This window comes from Lithobates pipiens, unplaced genomic scaffold (assembly GCF_037356315.1).
Source record: "Lithobates pipiens isolate NorthernLeopardFrog02 unplaced genomic scaffold, aLitPip1_a1.2 Scaffold_8, whole genome shotgun sequence".
In the NCBI taxonomy this organism is placed as follows: Eukaryota; Metazoa; Chordata; class Amphibia; order Anura; family Ranidae; genus Lithobates; species Lithobates pipiens.
In genome coordinates this window covers 122,139,662-122,155,169 of record NW_027507903.1, presented here as the reverse complement: position 1 = coordinate 122,155,169, position 15,508 = coordinate 122,139,662, and the positions used below count along the sequence as shown (strand labels likewise).

The 15,508-nt window shown below is 41.0% G+C and overlaps 1 protein-coding gene across 1 annotated transcript in view; it reads right to left on the bottom strand.

Annotated features, from left to right (window-relative positions):
• Positions 1-15,508, bottom strand: part of SLC28A1 (solute carrier family 28 member 1) — a 119,517-nt gene that overhangs the window by 14,371 nt on the left and 89,638 nt on the right. Inside the window, exons 7-12 of the mRNA XM_077472832.1 lie at positions 8,553-8,666; positions 8,334-8,411; positions 6,628-6,708; positions 6,266-6,346; positions 5,962-6,087; positions 2,249-2,379 (exon numbers count right to left, since the gene is read on the bottom strand). Of these exons, the coding sequence (XP_077328958.1) occupies positions 2,249-2,379; positions 5,962-6,087; positions 6,266-6,346; positions 6,628-6,708; positions 8,334-8,411; positions 8,553-8,666 (611 nt within the window). The remainder of the gene's footprint in view (positions 1-2,248; positions 2,380-5,961; positions 6,088-6,265; positions 6,347-6,627; positions 6,709-8,333; positions 8,412-8,552; positions 8,667-15,508) is intronic.

Genomic DNA, 15,508 nt, shown 5'->3' with positions numbered 1-15,508 from the left:
ATATCCAGAGGTTGTCTTTGGGAAATAGATGTATGAGTGCTGCCAGCATAGCTGCAGAGGTTGAAGGGGTGGGGGTCAGCCTGTCAGTGCTCAAACCATATGGCACACACTGCATCAAATTGGTCTGCATGGCTGTCATCCCAGAAGGAAGCCTCTTCTAAAGATGATGCACAAGAAAGCCTGCATACAGTTTACTGAAGACAAGCAGACTAAGGATATAGATTACTGGAACCATGTCCTGTGGTGGTCTGATAAGACCAAGATAAACTTATTTGGTTCAGATAGTGTCAAGCGTGTGTGGCAGCAACCAGGTGAGGAGTACAAAGACAAGTGTGTCTTGCCTACAGTCAAGCATGGTGGGGGGAATGTCATGGTCTGGGACTGCATGAGTGCTGCGGGCACTGGGGAGCTACAGTTCATTGAGGGAACCATGAATGCCAAAATGCACTGTGACATACTGAAGCAGAGCATGATCCCCTCCCTTCGGAGACTGGGCCGCAGGGCAGTATTCCAACATGATAAGGACCTCAAACACACCTACCTCCAAGGCGACCACTGCCTTGCTAAAGAAGCTGAGAGTAAAGATGATGAACTGGCCAAGTATGTCCCCAGACCTTAACCCTATTGAGCATCTGTGGGGCATATGCAAATGGAAGGTGGAGGAGAGCAAGGTCTCTAACATCCACCAGCTCCATGATGTTGTCATGGAGGAGTGGAAGAGGACTCCAGTGGCAACCTGTGAAGCTCTGGTGAGCTACATGCCCAAGAGGGTTAAGGTAATGCTGAAAAATAATGGTGGCCACACACAATATTGACACTTTGGGCCCAATTTGGACTTAGGGTTGTACTCACTTTTGTTGCCAGTGGTTTAGACATCATTGGCTGTGTGCTGAGTTATTTTGAGGGGACAGAAAATTTACACTGTTATACAAGCTGTACACTCTTTACTTTACATTGTAGCAAAGTGTCATTTTTTCAGTGTTGTCACATGAAAAGATATAATAAAATATTTACAAAAATGTGAGGGGTGTACTCACTTTTTTGAGATACTGTATATTATTGTATTAGAGTGCACTCTTGTAAGGAGTCCATTTATCCCAGTTTAGGTGTTGTTTATAAGTTTAGTAATAAAATCAATGCAAGTTTTTGAAATGACTATTTCGACTCCATATCCTATGCTTTTGGGAGCATTTTTCTTTCCCCTTCTTTCTTTTTTGTTTTCAAGCAAATTTTGGGCTTATTTCCTTTTGGACACATATTCATTTTTATAATTTTTTCATTGTTTGCCATCACTGTTTTTTTTAGTGCCCATATTTATCCTCTGTATGCTTTGGCATTTTTTGGATGTTATATATTTTCTTTTTGCATTTGCACATCACCTTTTTAAAGAGGAGCTGCACCTTTAAAAAAAATATTAAAAGCCAGCAGCTACAAATATTGCAGCTGCTGACTTTTAATAAATGGACACTTACCTGTCCCAGGGTCCAGCGATGTCGGCGGCAGATGACGATCAATCGCTCGTCTCTCGGCTGCCCCCGCCGCCATCCTCTGTCAGGGAATCGGCAAGTGAAGCATTGCATTGCGCCTCTCCACTGGTCCCCGCTGTGTCCTGGGAACTGTGCGTTTCCCAGAACACAACGGGGGGCGGGGCATCTGCGGCTAGCTGTGGCTAGCTTGTCCCGGAAGTGGGTGCAGATACCTGCATTATCCAGGTATCTGCACCCCCTCCCCCCTGAAAGGTGCCAATTGTGGCACCGGAGGGTGGGAGGGAACAGATGAGCAGACCTTCCACTTCAGGGTGGAGGTCCGCTTTCATGCTTTGTCATTCCAGTGTAAGGCTAATGTTCACCTGATACTTATTTTTCTTAAATAAATGGCAGCCAGTGATGCATTTATTTCCACCCATGCATGGGATCCTTATCCCCATGACTAAGCTCCACTGGGATAGTGAAATGCATTGGGGGCATGGCTTGGTTGGATCCTGGGTTGTGGCTGTCATACAATTTCCTATAAAGTTTTGCAGAGATGTGTGGCTTCCAGGGCTTTTCCCTTTTCCATCTGTTCTTGTCTGCATTCCAAGCAGTTGCTACATAAGGGGACCCGGTGGAGCCTTGAGCGGCACCTGTCAATTTAGTTTGGGTCTTAATATGTAACAATTATCATGCTGGTGAAGTAGCTTAAAGACGTGTTGATATTTGTGAATCATACAAAAGTTTTTAGGAATATGAATTAAACAAGTAAAATGTACCCTTTTTCTATCTTGACACCTTCCTCATCTTTAAACTTGGATTCTTCTGTTTCAGGATAAACCAATTTGGAGAGAGCAAGAGCACAAGGGGCAGCCATGACAGATGCAGCAATTAGTGAGGATGGGTCAATCTGAAATGGTAGTAATCAATTTGTTCAGGGTCCATCACCATATTCCATCATCAGTGGTTGTTGCTTCTTGTGTCCCAGCTAGTTCAGTACATTTTTATGCTTATTAACAAGTGTTGTTCTGGACAGTAATAAACGTTGTACAAGGTGATATAAAAATAATAAATATAATTGATAAATTGCATAACACCATTGCATAACACCATAATTACCTGTCCACGAATCCAGCGGTGTCTTCACCTGAGCAGGTTTTTCAATTGGCTCTTGGGTACTGCAGCCGACATCTCGGCTAAGGGAAACCTACCGTGAAGCCTTGAGGCTTCACAGTCGGTTCCCTACGGTGCATGCGCAAATCACATTGCGCATTGTGATTGGCCCGGTGGCGGGGGAAGAAGGAGGGGAGGCTTCTCGCTGCCCACCTTCCAAGCTCCCTTACTGGTCACTGAATCCACCTATAACATCTGAGCTTTGCATATGACTTCAGTTGTCTATACCTCTGAATCTACTAATCCTTTTTCTAAAAAGTTTTCCAAAGGGTAACATCTTTTTATGTTTTTTTTTTATCATATGTTCAGTTTGAATGGTCTAGTTTTATGACATGTTTATTTTAAAGCAAGCATGCATGCATAAAGGATTGTGTAAACCTTATTAGTGAACAGAGACTAAATACTTTCAGGTTTTACATTTTGTTTTACCATCTGACCCTCTAGTGCAATCTGGAGTCTTCCCAAATTGCCCTTTACTTCCTCATAACACAATGATCGTATTAACGAGTCTAGATATAGCCACATGGGTGTTCAGTACCTATGCCTTTGAGAAAGTTGTTATTTGTAAAGTGGTTTCTGAAGGCTCTGAGCTGCAAAGATGGAATGGAGGGCAATATCAGAAGCAGTGGCGGCACGTCCATTAGGGGCGCATGGGCACCGCCTCCCCTATCCATGCGCCTGGCCCCCTAATCTACATTCAGGGTGCCAGAAGCATGGATTCCAATGTTTTATTTTTTTAAGCATGTAATTAGAGCCAGAGGCTCTAATAGGCTTCAGAAAAGGGAGGGCTTGGGGGTGGCAGAGCACTGCACCCTGAGCCCACCCAGTTGTGTGACAATAGCGAATGAATATTTACTATTGTCACACTGATTCTCCTGAGACCGAAAGAAGAAGACAGCGGTCCTGAGACCGAAAGGAGAAAAGAGTCCATTGGCCTAGGAGGTGGAGGGAGGAGGAAGGAGGAGGGTGGGGATGTTATGGCGCCGGGCTCTGGAGCTTCTGGAGAGTTTTTTGGCCACGGAGCTGTACAGAGGAGGAGCTGCTGATCAGAGCCAAGTATGGGCAGAGAGGAGCAACAGTCCCCGGTGTGAATATTGTACTGAGCCTGACCTGACAGCTGTGTGACTGACCAAGCCATGGAGGGGGGGTTAGTAGTGCATTGTTTACTGCCCCCCCCCCCCAAATATACCACTAGCCGCCACAGATCTTCTTTTACCAAAAATATGTAGAATACGTATCGGCCTAAACTGAGGGAAAAATATGTTTTTTTAGATATTTTTGGGGGATATTTATTATAACAAAAAGTAAAAAATAATGTGTTTTTTTTTCAAAATTGTCGCTCTATTTTTGTTTATAGCACAAAAAAAACAAAAAAATGCAGGGGTGATCAAATACCACCAAAAGAAAGCTCTATTTGTGGGGGAAAAATGATGTCAATTTTGTTTGGGAGCCACCTCGCACGACCGCGCAATTGTCAGTTAAAGCGACGCAGTGCCGAATCGCAAAAAGTGGTCTGGTCTTTGGCCAGCAAAATATAGGGCTGAAGTGGTTAATAGGCTAGGTAATACAAAAGACCAAGCTATGTCTCTCCTTTCTTTATTTGCATTTTGACCCCATGGAAGTCCAATCATATGCTCTGTTATTCATAGACTAGCTAGCCCTTAATGTTAGGATGTTTCCATCACATACATACTGTATTTAACTCCCTGCAGTCCCCCATGGAATTACCAAAAATGTTATATTAAAGATATATTACCGTACATTCATATTTTTGTATTAAACCTAATTATAGAAATCTCCTGTTGTTTCTGAAGATGCAGATTTATTCTCTGAATTGTATCAGAGGATATAACACCCTGCTATTTGTGATCACGTCTTTTCTGGAAGTACACATTTCTACCCTCCGAATACAAAAGCTGTATAGCGGAGAGGGTAAATGTGTTTACCGGAAAATGTTATCTTTCACCAACTATTATGTATGATACTGTAACAACTAATTGATGTGACTCTTTTGTGTCTAGACCACCTTAGAAATCCCACAACAAATGGATATATGACATGGTGTTATATTGGAATGTGGTACTGTATTTATCATTGTTGGTATGTACCATAGATATATCCAAACTATTTACAATACCCATTACTATTCAAATGTGTCAAAAAAAAATTGTTGTATTTCATTAATGGTTGTATTTTATTACTTCTCTGGTATACAAACTTTTCAAAAGGACTCTCGTTTAAGGTGAGAATTTTGCCTGGACTTATCTTTGAATCATTTACCCCAATAACACTCCTAACCTCTGATCTCTTTCTCTACAGTCTAACCCTATAAAAAAAAAAATTCTACCCAAGAGTGTAAAGAAAAAATAGTTATTTTTGTTAAATATTTATATTGTATTGCATTTTTGTAAATTGTATAAAGTCTGATGGAATACATGGCATCCCCAAAGGTTGAATTTTTAATAACTTTAGTTAGCCATCAATGGTTATCTTTTAAACTCCACACTTTCTGCAATTAAGAAAAGGCAGCATGCAATAACATAGTCACCTTGCCTTTTGAGGGCATCATCTAGGTAATGAGCAAGTATAATTCAAGTAAGAGAAGATTTTAAACCTCTGTCAGTTTTTTAGCCCCTTTGTCCTATTGGAGAGATTTCCCTTTACTTCCTGTTTCATAGCCAAAACAGGAAGTGTGGGGAAATCTCTCCAAAGTGAGGAAACCTCTGATTGGTACCAGAGTCACCAGAGCTAATATCCCCATTGGAATATTTCCACCCTATTCCTGTTCATAGAACAACCCACAATTTCGGATTTTCTTTCACTTTCAATGATAATGGTAAACAGGAGAAATAGAGAGGGTGAATCTGCCTAACAGGAGCACAGACAGAAATAAAAACCTGACATGTGTTCTAATCCCTCTCCACTCTATCCAAAACTAAAATAAAGTTTTGCCTTTAGTAGAAAACATGTAGCTGGATAGCCGCACTCCGATTTATTCAACTTTATTTAAAAAATTTAATTAAAATCATAGCATCTAGGCTTGTAAACAGACTAACTGCACAGTCGCTATGCAGTTAGTCTGTTTACAAGCCTAGATGCTATGATTTGAATAGTTGAATAATTCAGAGTGTGGCTATCCAGCTACATCTTTTCTACTTCAGTTCCTGTTGCAAACAGAGCCAGCACCCTGTGGGATTGTGGAGACAGCTGTTTTGGGAGAAGTCATTGCCTTGGAGCGGTAATTCTTTGTACATTTTTGCCTTTAGTTATACTTTAAGTAACTTATATATGAAAATAAAAAAGTGGGAAAGTATCTTACCCCAAAGGAAATGTATGCACCCATTACACTTCCAGCAATGGTTCCGAAGCCCCCAGTCATTACAGCATGGATTTCAGACTTGGTCATTTCTGGCAAATAGGGACGGATCAACAATGGTGCCTCAGTCTAAAATTGCAAAGGAATAATGACAGTAATGAAAGTTACAACCCTTATTTAATGCATTAACTCGGCAAATGCTTACCAGAGAGACACAAGGAAATAAAACAAAGAATATAAACATTAGTTAGTGTGAGCTCATTCAACCATTTACTTATGAGACCAGAACACACTGCTTCTACTTTACCTGCCCAACAAAGATATTGCCAGCTACACTCAGCGTTTCTGTGGCTGTTGTTCCCATTGTAACTTGCATGAGCCAAGAAATCTGTAAACATAGATGACTGTTACTTTAAACAGAAAAAAACCTCAGTGACTTGACCAGACACTAAATATTAGGCGAATGCCATTCATAAGCTTTTTTTTGGATATGAGATTATACTGTATGCAGTTCTAATGCTAACAATTACTATTGAAGTCTGGGCAGAAGAGATCTTGACAGGCTAGTAAATATTGTTGGACAATTAGATACTCTAAATGCTCAAAATTATGCTTACAATAAACTCATTCACTTTCTCCAAAGCATTTAGTTATTTTCAAACGACATACCTTAAGAATGGCATATTGCATTATGCCAATATAGTAGAGGATGGACATGACACAGCTGAAAAAGACCACAATAGGGAGGGCCTGCAAATGAGAAACCACAGTGTTATTCTCTATAAATAAATGTATAGCAAACAATGCGGTTGTCATAGCCTTGGTAGGACATCATTAAAATATTTTAACTCATTTTGTGGCATGGCATGGCAATGTTTCACGAAGTGCAGATTGTGTATTACAAATGGTACCCAATTCCACTCTGTGCAGTATTGTTCTCTTCTTGGTGCATATTTCTCCGTGGTCTGTGTGTAGTCTGACATGCAGACAGACCTTCCTTTTTCCAGTAAGCAAAACTGTGTATAATAGTCTACAGGATTCATTTAATTAATCGTTTGGGTGAAGCTGCATATGTCTAAACCATGGATTTTTGCTCCCAGGGTGTATTTTGTGCCTCCTCTATGAAAGAAGGAAATAATTTGATATCGAAGGCCAGACAGATTAATTTGTGTTGATGTACTAAAACTGGAGAGTGCAAAATCTGGTGTAGCCGTGCATGGTAGCCAATCAGCTTCTAACAGCTTGTTCAATTACGTTTTAACAAAAAAATAAACATGGAAGCTGATTGGTTTCTATGCAAAGCTGCACCGGATTTTGCACTCTCCAGTTTTAGTAAATTAACCCCTCTGTCAGAAGTTCAGCGGGTGCAAGAGAGTCAGCCGACAATGGAAGCCCCATAGTATGTCTATGGGTGATGTCACTTCCCAGGCATTTCACAGCCATTGCTGTCTGTCTCTTCCACACAGCATCCGCCACTGGAAACTGGACTGGATCAGCTGCAGGAAAGGTACATATAACGATTTTCTTTACAGGGTTAGATAGATTAGTCTTAGAATGTAGCTGCTAGTAGATTTAGAGTTAGTATGTTTTAGAATGAACTTCTACTTTAAAAGCTAAGTCCACCTTTTGGACCATGTTTCATTTTACACCTACATCTGCGATGCAACATGAATGGTCATGGTCACAGCCCCCACACTCAAATGGTCAATCTGCCCAACAGCCGCATCGATAATTCAGAGAGTTATGAATGGAAAAAATTACAAGGACCCGTCTGCCACTGTCCCAGAGGGACTAGATCTCAATAGAGAACTAGGTCGCTGATGTATACTTCATCTAGCCTCATAACTGAAGTTTCATAATATGGTAGAGATCTAAGCTGGAGGGAGAGTAAGCAGGAGCCAGAGCATTGCACCCATGATCTACTGTTTCTGGGTGCAATGCTTGCAGGTTCAAATGCAAAATAAATAAATAAATTCACATTGGTGCATTTAATATTTTTTTGCAAAAGGTGGAATTTTCCTTTAAATCAAAATACCCTCTGCAGGCATATCATGTCATTGTGTTCAGATGTATGGATCTAAACTTAGCTATAGACATGGTATAATAATTGCCCAATTCAACCTATTTTCATTCTAATTTCTAATCTTGAAAGAAACAGTAAGTGGCTGTTTATGGTAATTTCAACTAATTATCATTGTTTTCTCCATGTTCTTACCATCATGATTCCACATGCATACCCACGTATGCACAAATGATCCAAACAAGTTTATGTAACGGCTTGAAAACTTTTTTTTTAATTGTGTATTAGGATCGAGCCTGCATGCCAAACTATTCACTTACACCTAGAATTGGGCTCTTATTTTGTCATTACAAACCTGAAAAGCAAAAACTTCATTTATCAGTGTTGTTCCAAAAACGAATCCTGACCCAGCTGTTGTATAATTCAGAAAAGTCTGCAAAAGACAAACTGTATGTTAGAGCCACTACTTATCAGCTAGTTCAAGAAATGAACTAGTTAGAGAAAATATGCAATCAACAAAAAGAGAAATGAAATATGATGACTGAGGACTATACTATAATAAAAATAATATTACCTGAATTTGTTCACCAAGAAACTTGAAGGCTTGGTACCCTGGATCAGTGCGAATGATAAAGATACCCAAAACAAATTCAAGTCCCAACCCCCAGGATACCGCTCGCCAAGACACCTAGGAAACACAGAACACTTTGGAATATGTTGCAGTATACAGAATGCATATATATATATATATATATATATATATATATATATATATATATATATAGTATACACACACACATTTACTATATACAGCAAATGGCACTTCATTCACTGAGAATTATAGGTTTGCTAAAGAGTCATAAGGGTTGATTTACTAAAACAGAAAAAAAGTGCAAAATCTGGTGCAGCTGTGCATGATAGCCAATCAGCTTCTAATTTCAGCTTGTTCAATTAACCACTTCAGCCCCGGACCAATTTTCAGCCTAAGGACCAGAGGTCTTTTTACAATTTCGCACTGTACTGCTTTAACTGGTAATTGTGCGGACATGCAATGTTGTATCCAAACGAAATTTGTGTCCTTTTCTTCCCACAAATAGAGCTTTCTTTTGATGGTATTTGATTGCCTCTGCGATTTTTACTTTTTGCGATATAAATGGAAAAAGACCGAAAATTTTCAAGAAAAAAATATATTTTCTACTTTTTGTTATAAGAAAAATCGAATAAACTCAATTTTAGTCATACATTTAGGGCAAAATGTATTCAGCAACATGTCTTTAGTAAAAAAAAATGTCAATAAGCATATATTTATTGGTTTGCGCAAAAGTTATAGCGTCTACAAACTAGAGTACATTTTCTGGAATTTACACAGCTTTTAATTTATGACTGCCTATCTCATTTCTTGAGGTGCTAAAATGGCAGGGCAGTACAAACCCCCCAAATGACCCCATTTTGGAAAGTAGACACCCCAAGGAAATTGCTGAGGGGCATGTTGAGCCCATTGAATATTTTTTTTTGTCCCAAGTGATTGAATAATGACACAAAAAAAAAAAAGTTTACAAAAAGTTGTCACTAAATGATATATTGCTCACACATGCCATAGTTATATGTGGAATTGTACCCCAAAATATATTCTGTTGCTTCTCCTGAGTACAAGGATACCACATGTGTGGGACTTTTTGGGAGTCTAGCCGCGTACGGCACCCCGAAAACCAATCACTGCCTTCAGGATTTCTAAGGGTGCAAGTTTTTGATTTCTCTCCTCACTACCTATCACAGTTTCGAAAGGCCATAAAATGCCAAAATAGCACAAAACCCCCCCAAATGAACCCATTTTGGAAATTAGACACCCCAAGCTATTTACTGAGAGGCATGTTGAGTCCATGAAATATTTAATATTTTGCCACAAGTTGCAGGAATATAAATTTTTTTTTTTTTTTTTGCACAAAGTTGTCACTAAATGATATATTGCTCACACATGCTATGGGCATAAGTGAAATTACACCCCAAAATAAATTCTGCTGCTTCTCCTGAGTACGGGGATATCTTCGGGGAGTCTAGCCACGTACGGGACCCCGAAAACCAAGCACCGCCTTCAGGATTTAAATATAAAACGCTACAAAAAAAACTGTTAGCGATCGCAGGGATCAGGCCTGACTCTGCGAACGCTGCCGTTATGTGTTTAGTGTTTTGTAAGTGACAGTGATTGATCGATACTGCACTTGGGTAGGCTGGGCAGAGGGGCAAAACGCAGGTGCCAGCAGGTATCTGGGCTGATCCCGCTAACAATGCATTTTTTTGGAACCCTAAACTGCTGGGGATGCTAGTATAGATCTGATCAGATCAGATATTGATCTGTTCAGATTCTATTCCACTACGGGAGGTGTATGCTTTGCGCGTGGGTGTTAGCGGTACTGGCACTAACCTAGCGCTGCCTGGGGCGACGCAGACCCTGACCCTAAAACCTAATTGATATCACCTGCCGGGTGATCAGGGGGTTAAACCTTTATTGGGTAATAAAAGGTGGGTGCCCTGATGCTATAAAAAGCAAACTAACTAACCAGAGTCACCTGTAACACTTATACGGTGATCACTGGTGAAAGGGTTAACTAGGGGCAATCAGGGGGTTAAAATCTTTATTAGGTAGTATATGGGGGTCCCTGGCGCTATATAAAAACCTGACGGGGAACCTAAATAACTAACTGGCTAACCAGCGTCACCAGTGGCACTTATACGGTGATCGCTGGTGAAAGGGTTAACTAGGGGCAATCGGGGAGTTAAAACCATTATTGGGTAGTATATGGGGGTACCTAGCGCTATAAAAACCTGGCGGTGAACCTAAAAAAATAACTAGCTACCTAGCGGCACTAGTGACACTAATGCAACGATCAGAAAAATGATCGCTTAGTGACACTGGCAAAAGGGGGTGAAAGGGTTAACTAGGGGCAATCAGGGGGTTAAAACCATTATTGGGTAGTATATCGGGGTACCTAGCGCTATAAAAACCTGGCGGTGAACCTAAAAAAATAACTAGCTACTTAGCGGCACCAGTGACACTAATGCAGCGATCAGAAAAATGATCGCTTAGTGACACTGGCAAAAGGGGGAGAAAGGGTTAACTAGGGGCAATCAGGGGGTTAAAACCATTATTGGGTAGTATATCGGGGTACCTAGCGCTATAAAAACCTGGCGGTGAACCTAAAAAAATAACTAGCTACTTAGTGGCACCAGTGACACTAATGCAGCGATCAGAAAAACGATCGCTTAGTGACACTGGCAAAAGGGGGTGAAAGGGTTAACTAGGGGCAATCAGGGGGTTAAAACCATTATTGGGTAGTATATCGGGGTACCTAGCGCTATAAAAACCTGGCGGTGAACCTAAAAAAAAAAAATAGCTACTTAGCGGCACCAGTGACACTAATGCAGCGATCAGAAAAACGATTGCTTAGTGACACTGGCAAAAGGGGGTGAAAGGGTTAACTCTAGGGGCAATCAGGGGGTTAAACCTTTATTGGGGGGTGGTAGGGGGCTACCCTGGACCTAACACTAACTGCCCTGACAGTTTTTACTTTTACAACTGACACTAAATGCAGTGATCAGAAAATAAATGATCACTGCAATCAGTGACACTGTGACTGGAAGGGAGGGGATCGGGGGCGATCGGGGGGGTGATCGGAGGGGGGGGGGGGTTTGTGTGCCTATGTGTGCCTACATGTCAGTGTAGTGTTGGTGCACACTTACTTTCTCTCTTCTCCGTGCAGTCCGGTCAAAAAGACCGCCCCGAGGAGAATGACATCACTTCCTCCCTGCCTGTGTTTACTATACACAGCGGGAGGAAGCTTCTCATTCGCCAGGAGCGATCAAGAGGGGATGGCCAGAAACCAACGGCCATCCCCTCATCCTGGATCGCTCCTGAAGTGAAACGGACTGCCGCATCCAGCGGGAGGGGGTCCAATCGGACCCCCCACCTGCTGGAAGGCAAGCACGTATATGTAGGTGCTTGTGCCTGTACATGCCATTGTGATGACGTACATTGGCATGCGGCAGTCCTTAAGTGGTTAAGCTTTGACCAAAAAAAAAAAAAAAACGGAAGCTGATTGGTTTCTATGTAGAACTGCACCAGATTAGCCCATCAGAGTACCTGAGTACCTGTCACCAGCTCATCAGAGCACCCGAGTACCTGTCACAACCCCTCAGAGTACCCAAGTACCTGTCACCAGCCCATCAGAGTACCTGTCACAACCCCTCAGAGTACACGAGTACCTGTCACCAGCCCATCAGAGTACCTGAGTACCTGAGTACCTGTCCCAGCCCAGAGAACGCGAGTACCTATCTGCAGCCCACCAGAGTACCCAAGTACCTGCCCAGAGTACCCAAGTACCTATCCCTAGCCCAGAGTACCAGAGTATTTGGACAGTCAGAGTACCCAAGTAACTATCTCCAGCCCAGAGTATCCGAGTACCTATCTGCAGCATATCAGAGTACCCGAGTACCTGTCTCCAGTCCATTAGAGTACCTGTCTCCAGCCCATCAGAGTGCCGAAGTACCTATCTGCAGCCCATCAGATTACCCGAGTACCTGTCTCTTGTCTCCAGCCCATCAGAGTACCCTAGTACCTATCTGCAGCCCATGCCTCATAGAATATACATTGGGGTGTTTTCTTTCCAGAATTGGGTAATTTTGTGGGTAATTCCATTTTCCTGGTACTTCAGGGCCTTCAAAAGTGTAATAGGTCGTTAGGAAATTTTATGTGTAATTTATGCTCCTAGAACACCCGACGGTGCTCCCTGCATGTTGGACCTCTCTATGTGGCCGGGGTGTGAAAAAGTCTCACACATGTGGTATCACCATACTCAGGAGGAGTAGCAGAAATTTATTTTGGGGTGTAATTGGAAATATGCATATGCTGTGAGAAATAACTTGTTATTATGACAATTTTGTTTAAAAAAAATAAAATAATAATAATTTCTTAATTTTTCAAGAATTGTGGCAAAAAACTCACCATGTCTCTTACTAAATACCTTGGACTGTCTACTTTGCAAAAGGGGCCATTTGATGGGTATTTGTATTGTCCTGACATTTCAGGGCTCAAAAAATGAGATACGCCGTCAGTGCATCAGGCATGATCAATGTTCAATGATTGCCACCATAGCTTGTAGACTCTATAACTTTCACACAGACCAAATAATGTCCACGAATTTGGGTTATTTTTACCAAAGATATGTAGCAGTATACATTTTGGCCCAAATTTATGAACAAAAATTACTTATTTGAAAATTTTTATCATAGAAACTAAAAAAAAGTGTTATTTTTTTCAAACTTTTCGCTCTTCTTTCACTTTTGTCGCAAAAAATAAAAAACCCAGCGGTGATTAAATACCACCAAAATAAATCTCTATTTGTGTGAAAAAAATGATAACAATTTTGTTTGGGTACAGTGTTGCATGAGTAATTGGCATTCAAAGTGCGAGAGCACTAATAGCTGAAAATTGGTCTGGGCAGGAAGGGGGTATAAGTGCCCTGTACAGGCATACCCCACTTTTAAGTACACAATGGGGTTTATTTACTAAAGCTGGAAAGTGCAAAATCAGGCTCACTTCTGCATAGAAACCGCTTGCGACCGGCTCATGCCGATATACGTCGGCAGAAGGGCATGTACAGGCAGATTAAAGTACCTGTACGTTGCAGTTTAAGAAGCAGTTTGCGTGCGCGCGCGCCGGCCACGACCTCCATGAGTGTGATCGTTGGTCCCACGCACTCAATGTCCATGGGGATACCCGCGGTCGTGTCATGGAAAGGAAGAACAGGGAGATGTAAACAAGCATTTCCCCATTCTGCCTAGTGACACTGACACTCGGGAGCGGTGATCAGTGTCGTGTCACACATAGCCCATCGTCCCCACAGTTAGAATAACTCCCTAGAACACACTTAACCCCTACAGCACCACCTAGTGGTTAACCTCTTCACTTCCAGTCACATTTACACAGTAATCAATGCATTTTTAATTGCACTGATCGCTGTATAAATGTGAATGGTCCCAAAATCGTGCCAAAAGTGTGTGATCTGTCGCAGTCACTATAACTTTTGCGCAAACCAATCAATAAACACTTATTGTGATTTTTTTTACCAAAAATATGTAGAAGAATACATATTGGCCTAAACTGAGGAAAAAAAAGTTTTTTTTATATATTTTTGGGGGATATTATTTATAACAAAAAATAAAAAAATAATGGGCTTTTTTTAAAATTGGCGCTTTTTTTGTTTATAGTGCAAAAAATAAAAACCGCAGAGGTGATCAAATACCACCAAAAGAAAGCTCTATTTGTGGGGAAAAAATAACTTAAATTTAGTTTGGGAGCCACGTCGCACGACCGCGCAATTGTCATTTAAAGCGACGCAGTGTCGAATTGCAAAAAGTGCTCTGGTCTTTGGGCAGCCAAATGGTCCGGAGCTTAAGTGGTTAAAGAAAACGAAGTCATGAGGATGGAGATGGGTATTCAGAAACATTCTCACCAGGCCTTGTTGATCCCATTGCTTGCCTGAAACATGAAGTATGCACTAGAAAATATTTGGAGAAGCAATTTCTGAACCCAATTGGTGCTCCAATAAAAAGCCCAGTCAATATGAGAATCCTATATCTCTGAATATGCCAGGAATGGACAGAAATTACTTATACCTTATTTCTGTAGTATAATTTACATGTTTAATAACACATTTACAACTAAATGCTACATATGTACTGAAAAAAATATATAATTTCGTAGACTTAACTACAGCTGTGCTCATAAGTTTACATACCCTGGCAAAATTTATGATTTCTTGGCCATTTTTCGGAGAATATGAATGATAACACAAAAACTTTTCATTCCCTCATGGTTAGTGTTTGGCTGAAGCCATTTATTATCAATCAACTGTGTTTACACTTTTTAAATCATAATGACAACAGAAACTACCCAAATGACCCTGATCAAAAGTTTACATACCCCAGTTCTTCATACCGTGTATTGTCCCCTTTAACAACAATGGCAGCTTGAAGTCTTTTGTGGTATTTGTGGATGAGGCTCTTTATCTTCTAGGATGGTAAAGCTGCCCATTCCTCTTGGCAAAAAGCCTCCAGTTTCTGTAAATTCTTGGGCTGTCTTGTATGAACTGCACATTTGAGATCTCCCCAGAGATATTGAGGTCAGGAGACTGAGATGGCCACTCCAGAACCTTCACTTTATTCTGCTGTAGCCAATGACAGGTCAACTTTGTGTTTTGGATCATTGTTATGTTGGAATGTCCAAGTACGTTCCATGTGCAGTTTCCTGGCTGATGAATGCAAATGTTCCTCCGGTATTTTTTGATAACATACTGCATTCATCTTGCCAACAATTTTGAGCAAATTTCCTGTGTCTTTGTAACTCACACTTTCCCAAAACATCAGAGATCCACCTCCATGTTTCACCGTAGGAATGGTCTACCTTTCATCATAGGCCTTGTTGACTCCTCTCCAAATGTAGTGTTTATGGTTTTGGTCAAAAAGCTCAATTTT